This window comes from Chiloscyllium plagiosum, unplaced genomic scaffold (genome assembly GCF_037043375.1).
Source record: "Chiloscyllium plagiosum isolate Xiang-an unplaced genomic scaffold, Cpla_swu_hap1 HiC_scaffold_3, whole genome shotgun sequence".
NCBI classification, from domain to species: domain Eukaryota; kingdom Metazoa; phylum Chordata; class Chondrichthyes; order Orectolobiformes; family Hemiscylliidae; genus Chiloscyllium; species Chiloscyllium plagiosum.
The window spans coordinates 95,474,273-95,486,715 of record NW_028270141.1 but is presented as its reverse complement, the minus strand read 5'-3'; the positions used below and the strand labels follow the sequence as shown (position 1 = coordinate 95,486,715).

The 12,443-nt window shown below is 36.9% G+C and overlaps 1 protein-coding gene across 21 annotated transcripts in view; it reads right to left on the bottom strand.

Moving 5' to 3' along the window:
- The window catches only part of snap91a (synaptosome associated protein 91a), a 226,535-nt gene that overhangs the window by 125,543 nt on the left and 88,549 nt on the right, over positions 1 to 12,443 (bottom strand). For 16 of the 21 annotated variants that reach the window (XM_043685682.2, XM_087981635.1, XM_087981663.1 and 13 more), the window contains 5 exons: positions 11,112 to 11,205; positions 9,296 to 9,407; positions 9,017 to 9,123; positions 7,269 to 7,310; positions 3,046 to 3,129 (listed from right to left, as the gene is read on the bottom strand). In XM_043685682.2, coding sequence (XP_043541617.1) covers positions 3,046 to 3,129; positions 7,269 to 7,310; positions 9,017 to 9,123; positions 9,296 to 9,407; positions 11,112 to 11,205 — 439 coding nt within the window. Of the gene's footprint in view, positions 1 to 3,045; positions 3,130 to 7,268; positions 7,311 to 9,016; positions 9,124 to 9,295; positions 9,408 to 11,111; positions 11,206 to 11,265; positions 11,342 to 12,443 lie in introns of those variants that run through there. The other 5 variants (XM_087981672.1, XM_087981715.1, XM_087981709.1 and 2 more) reach the window with 2 other exon arrangements.

Genomic DNA, 12,443 nt, shown 5'->3' with positions numbered 1-12,443 from the left:
AATTCTTGTCGGGCAGAGCATTGGGAAATACAACCAACATTCTAGTTTAAAGCTAAACTAGTCTCTTTTGCAAGTTCAACATATCATGTTTGATTGTTTACTTTAAATCTCTATTATTACACTCACAATATTACATGCTTTATTGTTGCTGTCTGCTTGTCCTGCTACGTTCAGTGACTTCTATTGCGACATGCAGATCTTCTGCTTCTGCATCACTTCTAAAAAAATTACATTTCAATTTATACACTGTCTTTTTGTCCTCCATCTACCAATTCTTATTTTTTTCTGTCTATTGAAATATATTTGTCACCTATCTGCCCAATGTACTAAATTTCTGTCCTTTTGAAGTGCTACACCATTCAAGGCTTGCATTAAGATTTTCAGTTCGGTTGCCAGTTGTCATACTTGTGGGTATGTTCACCGCTGGGAAGTTAATTTGCAGATGTTTTATCCCCTGTCTAGGTGGCATCTTCAAGGCTTTGGAACCTCCTGTGAAGCATTGCTGTGCTGTCTCTTCTGGAATTTGTTTGGTTCTGCTTCTGCTGTTTCCAGTAGCTTGTTGTGATGGCCGGTATGTTGGGTCTAGGTATATGTGCTTGTTGGAGTCTGTGGATGAGCGCCATGCTCCTAGAAATTCTCTGGCTGTCCTCTATTTGGCTTGTCCTATGATCATTGTTGTCCCAGTCAAATTTGTGGTCCTTGTCATCTGTGTGTGGGGCTACTGGGGATAGTTAGTATTCATGGAAACGGATTGCTAGTTGTCTGCCTTTTGTCCAATATAATGCTGCATGCGGTCTTTGCATGGAATTTTGTAAATTACATTTATCCTGAACTTGATGTGGAAAAGGTTATTTGTTCTGGTGAGTTGATGTCTGAGTGTGGCTTTCAGTTTATGGCCTGTCATGATTCAGAGTGGTTGGAGAAGTCTGGCTGTCAGTTTAGAAACTTTTTTATGTAAGGTAGCATGGCTAGTGAGTTAGGTCATGACATACCCTCGTCACATAGTTTGCCTGTTAGGCATCTGCAGATGAAGTTGCGGGGATATCTGTCCTTAGCGAAGACTCTTTAGAGGTGTTCTTCTTCTTCTCTTTGTAGGTCAGGAGTGCCGCAGTGTGTTGTAGCCCTACTGAACAGGGTCCTAACACAAATTCTCTTGTGTGTGGTTAGATGGTGGCTGTTGCAATTTTGGACCTGGTCAGTGTGTGGCTTTCCTATACACTTTGGTGGTGTATTCACCGTTCTCTGTTCTTTCTAACTTCAAATCCAGGAATGGAGTTGATTGTTGATATCCTCTTGACATAAATCTGATCCCTGTCAGCATGGTGTCGATAGTCCAGTGTATATTCTCGATATCTGCTCTCTTAATGATAACAAAAGTGTCGTCCATGTGCTTGATCCAGAGTTTTGGTTGCATTTGTGGGAGGGCTGTTTGTTTCAGTCTTTGCATCACTGTTTCTGTTATGAACTCAGAGATGGATGTGCCACTAGGTGTTCCATTGATCTGTTCATGTATTTGGTTGTTGAATGTGAACTGTGTCGTCAAACACAGGTCTAGTAGTTTGACTACGTGGTCCTATTAACAAGGACTGCATACTCATACTAGACCAGTGCTTGACAACACAATGATCATAGGACAAGTCAAACAGAGGACAGCCAGAGAATTTCTACAAGTACAGCACTCAGCTACGGACCCAATCAACAAGCACACAGACCTAGACCCAATATACCGGCCACTACAACAAACAACCGGAAAAAGCAGGAACTGAACCAAATAAATTCAAGAAGACAGTTCAGCAGCGCTTCACAGGAGGCTCCAAAGCATTGAAGATGCCATCCAGACAGGGGACGAAATGTCTGCAAATCAACTTCCTAGCTTAGCAAATATAGCCACAACTACGTGCTACACCATCCTCATCTCAGTTCACAACACTTCCAAGAACTTGGATATTGTGCTGTATATATCAAGGTCAAGAAAAGTTCCCAGCACTGACCCCAGAGATTTCTGCTATACACCATCCTAAGACCAAAAGAATGCATTAAACACAGCCCTGTTCTATCCTGTTAAATCAGCCAATTCAGAATCCATGTTCCTGCTGTCCCTTTTATTGTGGGAGCTATTAATACAATGCTATGCAGCTATGTAAAACATTAACAGTATTTCTCATCAACTCAAAAGACTCCAAGTTAAACATGATTTTCCTGTACTAAAATGTTTGTTTTCTTTAATTAACTTATCCACAAATTAACATTTTTCCCAAAATACTGATGCTAGAAGCTTCCTACCATAAAGTTAAACTGACTGGGTTTATTCTTATACCTTTTTTTGAACAATGATGTCAACATTTATGACTCTGCAATCCTCCCAGAGTTAACAAAGATGGGAACATTTCTCTTCCCCCAATATCCTTGGGAAAATCTCATTTGATTTAAAAAAATAACCGATGCTAATTACTGACACCCCATTTAATACCACCTCCTTACCAATTTTAAACCCTTCTAGTATTTTCTTCCTTTTTCTTGCTTTGGATGACATAATTTTCCAGGTAAAGTTGGATGCCTCATCTAATACCCAAATCTCCAACACTAATCCACTTTTTGGTCCTAAGTTATTCCTACTCCTCCTATGTATCAAGAAATATTTTAAAGATCCAGTAGTTTACTGCAAACGTTTGGATCAATAGGATATATTACATTTCTGCATACATCAATTCAACCAGAAGATCCAAATTTATTAAAAAGCTTTTGATTTTAGTGAAGTATTTAATGTACTTTTACAAAGAAATTTTCTCCAAAGAAAATTTGTTAGATGGCATTCAACACAAAGTTGAAACAATGACCTGTGTCATTGCTATTTACCTGATGCTCCCGCTGTTGTCAAGGTGAGTTTTGAAAAGTGAGGATACATAAAGTCACATCAGAATGTAAGTTAACCTAAATATCAAGTTGAAGTAGTATTCCGATGAAGAACCTACTTCAACAACTTCAAATACAGCAACAGAAAGATCAGCACACCAGAGGTATAGTGGATAACATATGGACGGTTACCGGGTTATCAACGGTACTGTCTTTAAAAGGTGAATTCTCATTGTCAGAATTTTTAAGGTCAGCAAGAATTCTCCGGTGTATTGCCTGCATTTTCAAAGAAAATTGTTATAAGAAAGTTAACAAACATCCACATTTCTCCTACATATTACTGCTGATAACTCAAATGGATGGGTTGTGGCAAATATCAATGGCAGTGAATTTAACAGCGTAACACAATCAGAAACAGCAAACTCAACTTTGTCAGATAAAGGATTATTTGGCTTAAAACAAAAACAAATTAATTGGATAAAGCACACTATGTTGCATTTAATTCTACTCTTAAAAATTACATGAGGAACGTTAATGTTTATTAGAAGCATCAGCAACAATTAAAACTTCTGGAAGTCAGAAATAAACACAACTTTGATAAACTGAAGGACTCATCCTACACCAGATACTCTCCTCCTGCTCCACTCTGATTAATGGTGAGTGCTTTGGGTCAATATTGCACAGCAATCTTTCTTCAGTTTGTCATTCTTTATGCATGAACAGCACTGTAAATGTCATAGGTTATTCACTAATATGACCAAAATAGTTGACTGCCTTTATCTGTGTTCAATAGATAGCAATATTGGTCATAAATCTGTGTTTGGTGCTCCTATATCAAACTTCAAGTCAATCTAATGCATCAAGGATTGAAATTATGACCTAGTTAATGTTTCATTCTTTAATAAATTTAATCAGCTTCTGATTATTTTAACCTCAAAACCCTCCAAGCCTGAAAATGTATATTTTTTTTAAATTATGCAAGCTCAATTTTATCCAATGTTGAATCACAACATCCATGGTTTGAGATGGTAGTGACAAATATAAACCTATGCAATACATAGCTAATAAAGTTTTTAACAGCCTGGAATTTGCTAAAAGAAACATTTGATTCATTCGCCTTGCTGAGAGATGTAGTGATTTCTCCTATGAGAATTCTGGCTCCACTGCTATGCACTGATAACATAACTATCGTTTTCTTTTGTGGGATCTCAACCGGAGGTTGGTGTAATCAGGCTGTCTAAGCAGTCAATCTCAAAAATAATTTTCAAATAGCCAAACAGGACAATGAAATAAAATACTTTCTAAAAAGTTTAAAATGTTCTTTAAACACATATAGACATAAACTTAAAATTTAGGTGAAATTAGGTTAAATTTAAGTAACTTAGTCATAAGAATTTACTAACTACACATTTAACAGTATTCCAAATACTAAATTCTTCCAGGACTAGTTTTGCTGTTCATCAAATTTTCTATCACTGCTAAAAACTCAGTTACAATGATTATGAAAAGTTATGGGAGAATCGACGTTTCGGGCATAAGCCCTTCTTCAGGAATGGCTTATGCCCGAAACGTAGATTCTCCTGTTCCCTGGATGCTGCCTGACCTGCTGCGCTTTTCCAGCAACACATTTTCAGCTCTGATCTCCAGCATCTGCAGACCTCACTTTCTCCTTATGAAAAGTTATGCCTTGCTTAAAAGATTCTGTCAGCTTAATCAGAAGATTAATGGTTTTGTCATTACTAATTCGGGGATGTCTACACCCACAGCTGAACACTGAGCAACAAAACGAAATTTTTAACTTTCTGGTGCATTGCTGAAGGAGTGACAATGACATTGAACAATGGAATGTGCAGATTTCGCCCCCCCCCCCGCCACCCACCACAGAGCCCACCTCTCCAACTCTTACAAATCTGGGCCAATGTGCATATTAAACAACTTCCTCCTTCAAAAGAATGGAAAACACACGTTTAAACAGTGCAATTTTGGTGCAAACTAAGTAGTGATGTAACTGACAAAAAGGTATGGAAGTTAGTTTGGCGGATTGATGATGAAAACTGCGTATATGTAATATTTGGAAAGCTGAAAGAGATGTCTGGCAATTACAGAACTTTCGACACACCCACACTAAGTTGATGGTAAAGCTTTAAAATTTAAAACCAAAGGAAATAAAATGCCGTACATTTATATTCATTCTTCATCACCACAATTATCTGCATTGGTCTTAACATATACCTTTAAATTTAACAGTAAATCAAATGTAGTACATTCCTGCAAGGAATAATTCTATTAAATTCTACACAAAAGTTAGCCTGGTGGTATGACTGATACAGTTCACATGCAGATAGATATCCTTGACCACTTCTTTCCTGGTTGCACAGTATCCTTCTGGGTCGGTCTCTAATCAGTAGAGTTACAGTGGGCTGGCATTGCTTTGAAGCTCTGACTGCAGTAGTGAATATGGTACTGATCTATATTGTGACTATCGCTGCTCAAAGGGCCACACGCGAGAAATTTAGAAGAAGGTTCAGCCATGCACGCTGGTCAGAAAAAAACATTAAAGAGATGTTACAAAACAGGGGGTACAACTCTAATGAAGGCGCAGGAGCAGAGGGAACTCTGTGTGCACACAGATCATTAACGATTGCAGGACAGGTTGATAGAATAGTCAATGAAACAGCAGTCTCAGCTTTATGAATAGAGGCATAGACAAAAGCACGAAAGTGAAGTTGAACTTGCACCTGTTAGAACCAGTTATGTTTAGTTACAAGGATAGACTGAACAGGGTGGGACTGTTCTTCTTGAAGTGAAGGGGGCTGAGGGAAGATTTGATAGAGGCTTACAAAACCATGAGTGGGTTGGATAGATAGGGAGAATCTGTTCCTACTTGTAAAAGCAAATAACATGGCATAAATTTAGGGTGGTGTGAGAAAAAACATTTTGACACAGCAATAGAGTATAGAATGCACTGCCTGGGAAATGTGATGGAAGGTTCAACTGAGGCATTTAATAGGGCATTGCTTAATTATTTGGATTAAAATAGGGACACAGGCAAGAGATGTGCGCTGGGTAAAAGAACTGATGCAGACACGATTGGTCGAGTGGCAACGTTCTGCGAGATTGCAATGATCATTGCACTAAGAAACACTGATACACAGACAAAATATTTCTTGCACAAAAGATAATTGGATCCACTTGTATATACTTTCAAGACACCAAACAGGTGTTGCTGAAAGTAGCAAAACGCAACCAAAATGATTTTGATGAAATGTTACAAAACTGCAAATCATTATCATTTAGTAAAAAAAAAGTACAAAAAATTAAAGAGAATAATGATGCTACTGCCCATCACTATATTAGAATGTTACTAATGATAATTCACCATCACAAATTATGAGGTTAGCAGCACAATCCAAAAGTTGAAACCTATGTGAAGATGGAATAAACTTTGGTTTTTGAAATATATTGTAATAAAAAATAAAATATCCCAAAAATAAACTTAACCCTTTTAAAAGTTTTCAGATAGTTTTTCATCAACCCAAGTTGTCAGCTTGAAAAACATGCACAATGTCACTTCTCAGCATTTGTTTTGGACTCGAATTCTCCATTAGAACCCAAGATGAACATTTTATGTTGGTCTATAACCTATTAAAGACAATTGTTACTGTGCACAGAAAAATCCTGTTTCAGGAATAAGAGATGCCACGTAAGCTACTTAGGTGCCCCACCACATTAAACGTACCCATAGGAACTTTTCCTTCATGGAAGAAAAATTAAAACATTGAGTTTAACTTCTTCCAATTATTTCAGTTTGAAAGTGAGTATTGTTTTGCAATCGCTCAAAACAAGACTCCATTGAGTAATTTATTTGGTGGAGTCAATATTTAAATTAGGACAAGTTCTCCCAAGTTTAAAGAATGAATATTTTCTCGCAATGAAATTATTAAAATTCTGGAAGACACACTAGTTTTATGGTAAATTTTGTTCAACTGATACTGATAAAACTGCAAAGCAAATGTACACTGTTTCTAGGAATGAAACCAAAATTCAAAGTGAGAACCAGAACTTTATGACCCTGTCATTATCCAATGCAAAATCCAATTTGCTCTTTGTGGTTGACACAACACTTTTCATTTGTGATCACAAAACACAATTCAGTAAGAAGTACTTAGTGCTAGTTTCTAGGCCATTGCTATTCTTGCCTGATCATCTACAAGTAAAACAGCATCAGTAGCAATAACAAGTGAGAATAGAAATTGGAACAATGAGATCAGCCATGTACTTCATGCGCAAGACCCACCAGGCCTCACCGCAAGCAAATATGGTTAGACACTGTCTGCATGTGAGATTTGTATGCACTTATAACATGCAGATTAATATTTGAACAAGAACGTCAAAGTAATATGAAAAAAACTTACTTGAGACAGATCAGGGATGTCACCTTTATCAATTCCTACTTGCTGTAAAACAAAGTTAAAATATTTAGAATTGCAGAATTCCATTCAGGCAGTGAGAACCTGTGATTATTCTAGAATACATGATTAAGGTCTCATTGAATGTAATTTCAAAACTTTTTAAAAGAGTTTTAATTTTGAGAGTACATTGGATTGAATCAACATTAATCACTAAAACAAAAAACTTAATTGCTTATTTGGCACTGACCTGAAATAAAAGCAGAAAGCGCTGGAAAATCTCAGCAGCCTCTTTGTAGAAATATATTATACATGCAGAGTTTGATTTTAAACTATTAAGCACAATGTATTGGGGGCTGGAACTTACAACAGATATGCAAAGGGAGAGCACTTAGGGCACTTGTTCGGATTAAACGCCATCTGCCATTTTTCAACTAATCTACATCCCACTGTATCCTTTGGCAAGCTTCCTCACTAGTCACAACTCCAAGGTCTTGCCTTGTCTGCAACCTGACTGATCAGACCACCTACATTTGCAGTCAATTCACTTGTATTACAAACAACAGAGGCCAGAGCACGGATCCTTCGAGAACACCGAAAAAAAAACCCCTCCAAAACAATAATTTGTTTCTCTGACCAAGCCAACTGGCTGACTGACAGAAGGCAGAGTAAGCATTACGGGGTCTTTTCAGGTTGGCAGCCAGTGACTAGAGGAGTTCCACAACTATTCACATTATATGTTAATGATCTGGACAAAGAAACTGACGCCACTGTTGCTAAGTTTGCACATGACACATAGATGGATGAAGAGACAGGTAGCATTGAGAAGGCAGGGAGGCAGCAGAAAGACTTGAACTGGCTAGGAGACTGGGCAAATAAATGGCTGGACTGGCAAAGTGTGAGGTTATGTTCTTTGGTCAGAAGAATAAAAACCAGTCTATTTTCTAAATGGGGAAATGCTTCAGAAATCAGAAACACAAAGGGCCTTAGGAGTCCTAGTTCAAAATTCTCTTCAAGTTAACATGCAGGTTCAGTTGGCAGTTAGAAAACCAAATGCAATGTTAGCATTCATGTCAAGAGAGCTAAAATACAGCAGCAGAGATATAGCGCTGAAGCTTTTAAAGCTCTGGTCAGACTGTGTTTGGAACACTGAGCAGTTAGAGGCCCCATATTTAAAGAAAGATATACTGGATCTTTGAGGGGATCCAGCGAGGGTTTACAAAAATGATCACAGGGTCGAAAAGAATATCAAATGAGGAGCAGTTAAGAACCCTGGTCTGTAGTCAGTCGGGTTTAGAAGGAGATGGGGGTAATCTCATTGAAATTTACAGAATACTGAAAGGCCTGAATAGAGTGGACATGAAGATGTTTCCACTAGGAGATACCAGAATCCAGTCTTAGAGCGAATGGATATCCCTTTAGAACTGAAAAAAGGAGGAATTTCTTCAGCCAGATGGTGGTAAATCTGTGGATCTCATGGCCTCCACAGCCTTCTGTGGCAAAGTCACCAAGTGTATTTAAGCCAGAGGTAAATAGGTTCTTTATTAGTAAGGCAATCAAGGGCTAAAAGGAAAAGGCAAGAGAACAGGTTGAGAACCATCAGCAGAGCAGACTCAAATGGGTTGAATAGCCTCATTCTAATCCCCCCTCTCTCTCTCTTATGGTCTTATTAAAAGGAACTAAAAGCCAGAAAATGTCAAAACAAGGCTGTACTGCAGATCCCACAAATGTTTTAAAATGTTTAAGTTACTTACTTCAGCAACTTTAAGAAATTCTGAAACTCTTGTCATCCTAGTAAGAAACTTTTTATAAATTTCTAATGCTTCTTTACATTGTCCCTTCTTCATTTCGAAATATTTTTCTAAAATGAAAAAATAGTTAATTTAACTATATTATCAACGATATAGATTATTATTACTAGAAGTAAAAAGGGATGGCGCTTTGAAAGCTAATGATGCAGACATTTTCAAAGTTAGCATCGAGAGGAAAAAGTTTTTATTTCCTACTGATCCCATTTTACAAACTGTACTCACCTAGCAAATTAATGATTCCATCATTGTAACATGCAAATAATTTGATTAGATCTTTGAAAAGTAGCAAGAAAGCAGCATTTATTACTCCATTTGACAATTCACCAGGGCTGACCTGTAATACCAAACAATTATTATTTGACAGAATGGTTGCAAATTAAGTTTTCTTGTAATATATTACAAGTGCCACATACACAGTCACACAATTTATTTTGCGATGAATGCTTTTCCATGCAAGAGATGATAGAATTATCAAGTCTATGCAAGGACATGTTGCAAGGACACCAATTGCCATAAAACAAAAAGTAACACTACATTTAAGTAATAGCAAACACAGTTTTAAATGGTTTTTCCAATGTCATTGAAACACAAGAAGAAATCTTGCTCCCCAAAGCTCAATTAAAAAGATGACTAATAAAATTAAATAATGCACATATAAAATTTCCAGCTGGTCACATGTAATAAATGGCTTTTTTTCACTTCAGGATTTTCCTATATTCAAATTTTAAAGGAAAGATATATAAAGGAACAAAGTCTCTGTTGCTTTCCAAGAATAAAACAAAAGCAGTTAATTAACTTTTTCAAATGATTGAATTGTTGGGGGCAGTGAGTGGGAGATGATTGAGAAAAAACATTAAAACCAGCTACTTATGCCAAACAATAACTAGAAACCACAACCACAAATTAAAAAACACATCTAATACATAAGGTGAAAGCTTCCCAGAGACATTTGCCTTGTATAGTATGGTTTTATTTTTTGATTGTGATTTTATTCTGCAAGTATTAAGAGTATATGTATATGAACATCACAGGTAAAATTGGCCACACTTATTACAAAGCTTTAGAAGATAGATAGTTCTTAAAAATGATCTTTTTCATTCAAGGTTATCTAGTTACATTGTTAGTCGTGACAAAGGCAGTTTGTCACAAACACAAATACGGTCTGTAAGGTTTGATCAAAAGAGGTGACCAAACCCAGAGTGAGGAAACCTACTCCGATTAATTGCATTAGAATTCCATGGAACAGGATATTGTACTGAACTGAACACAGTATTGGAGAGGGACATATTACTTCCTATTGTTCAGATCAACACCAAGCCCATTTGGTTCAGTTATCACAGGAGAAGATTCCCAGGTATAGACCTGCTGAAAGCAAACAATTATTAAACACCTGAAGACAAAAAAGGAAAATGCAGCTGGCCTTATTACAGCTGGACTTGCTGACCTCAGACTTTAGAGACAGAAAGATCAAAGTGAAACACACAATGCTGCATACTAATTTGGCTATACCTAATTTGTACAGATCTTTATGCATGCGGGTATGGGTTATTTATTATCTGGGAAATGTAATTGGAGCTGAACACCATAATTGACAGCAAACCAAAAGGTACCAAAACAATTGGAAAATAGCAACTGTAGCTGGTATAGGATTTGGAGATCTTCTGCATCCAACTCGAATCTTTCGAGAGGATTGAGAAATATTCATTCCAATCAACAATAAAATGGGTGCGCAACATGAATTTAGGCAGTATTACTGCAATTTTGTATCATATTAAAATGTAAGAGCAAGTAAAAGCTGCAAAGAAATTACAAAGGAAACATGCATTAAAAAGGGTGTAAAAGCAGGTGTTCAAATAAGATCATGCATTTCTATGAATGCAAAATGCCCATGCATCACTAAGCATTCAGTATTTGCAATAACGTATGCATTTAAAATTTAACAAAAACACAGGTCCAAATCAATCTTAATTCCAAAACTGAACCTGTTCAGTTCAATGGCAGTCACAACCACAAGCTATCATGCTGTTGAACTACTCACATCAAACTCCAGTAGCGCATCCAACTGCCCTTGCAGTATTGGCATGCCTTTCAACAATTTTTCTGGAGCCATTGTTCTCATTGCACCATCAGCCCTGTGAAGAAAGAGCACGCCCAAACTAAATAACCTATTTTACCCACAGGAAACTACTTACATCAAATTCCAGCAGAGCATCCAAATGTTCTTGAAGTATGTGCATACTTTTCAATAATCTATCAGAAGTCATAATTCTCATTATACCATCAATCCTGGAAAAACAAATTGTAGCTTTGGAATCAATTCTTGTTTTTTTTGTATTTTCACCATTTCAACATTATGGTCAAAAGAAAAATACTTTACAACTGTCCCCACCCACTCATTTAAGTCAGTCAATCTATGTAACAGGGAGACTTAGAATCTGGCAACAAAGAGAGCTTCAAAAACTTAAACAGGTAATTTCAGCAACTTTTAAAATATGATAAATGAGAAAATATTATTTCCACTGGTGTACACCTACTTGCTTGTTCACTCAGATCCCAGATACCTTTTCTCCTGCTCTGACATGATCAGCTTGGACTGGTTATGCAAAGAAAATTAAAACCCTAAAAACACAGACAAGTTGAACCAAAAGCAGATGTCACTAGGTGCCTTGTCACAGCAAATTATAACCCATTGTCATTACGGGTTTTGTTTAATGTTGACCATGGCAGATTAGGCTTTGCTTCTTGTTCTAGTGAAACTGCTTGAATTGAAAATGTTAACAGTACAACAGTCCTTCAACTTTAAAGAAGCAAGTTTCTAGAGAGAAGGATAAAATATCTTAATTTAGCCAAATTACCAAAAGAGAAAAGGAAGAGGGAACACAGCTCAGATACATTTCTAAATTAATCTAAGTTCAATAGGATCCACAGCTGTGGTGGACAACCTTCCAATGTTCCTGTAATACATTTAAATGGAAAATATTGTCTTGTTTTTACATTAGATCTTTGGCTCCAGAGCAATAACTTCTAAAATGAGGCCTTGCCACTCCTAGCTCAGCACAGATTTGCTTACTTGTATTAAAGGATGTAGATAACAGCGTGAAAAAAAGGACAATAATTTTAACACACAAAACAGGTGACTAAAAATCTCAACTCGGAACCCAGTGAACCCTGAACCCACCAATTTTAAGAGGCACAATGGAAAAAAAGTTACTGACCCAACTAAACATTAAAGCAACTTGGTATGAATATTTCTTTCCCTTCTCAACTTTTAACACTGACTGGTCAGGCTTCCCAAGCCTCAGAAATTCTGGGAACTAAAAAATAATTAAGACTATTCCTTGGAATAAATGAGTGCTTTTTCATTGTGGTT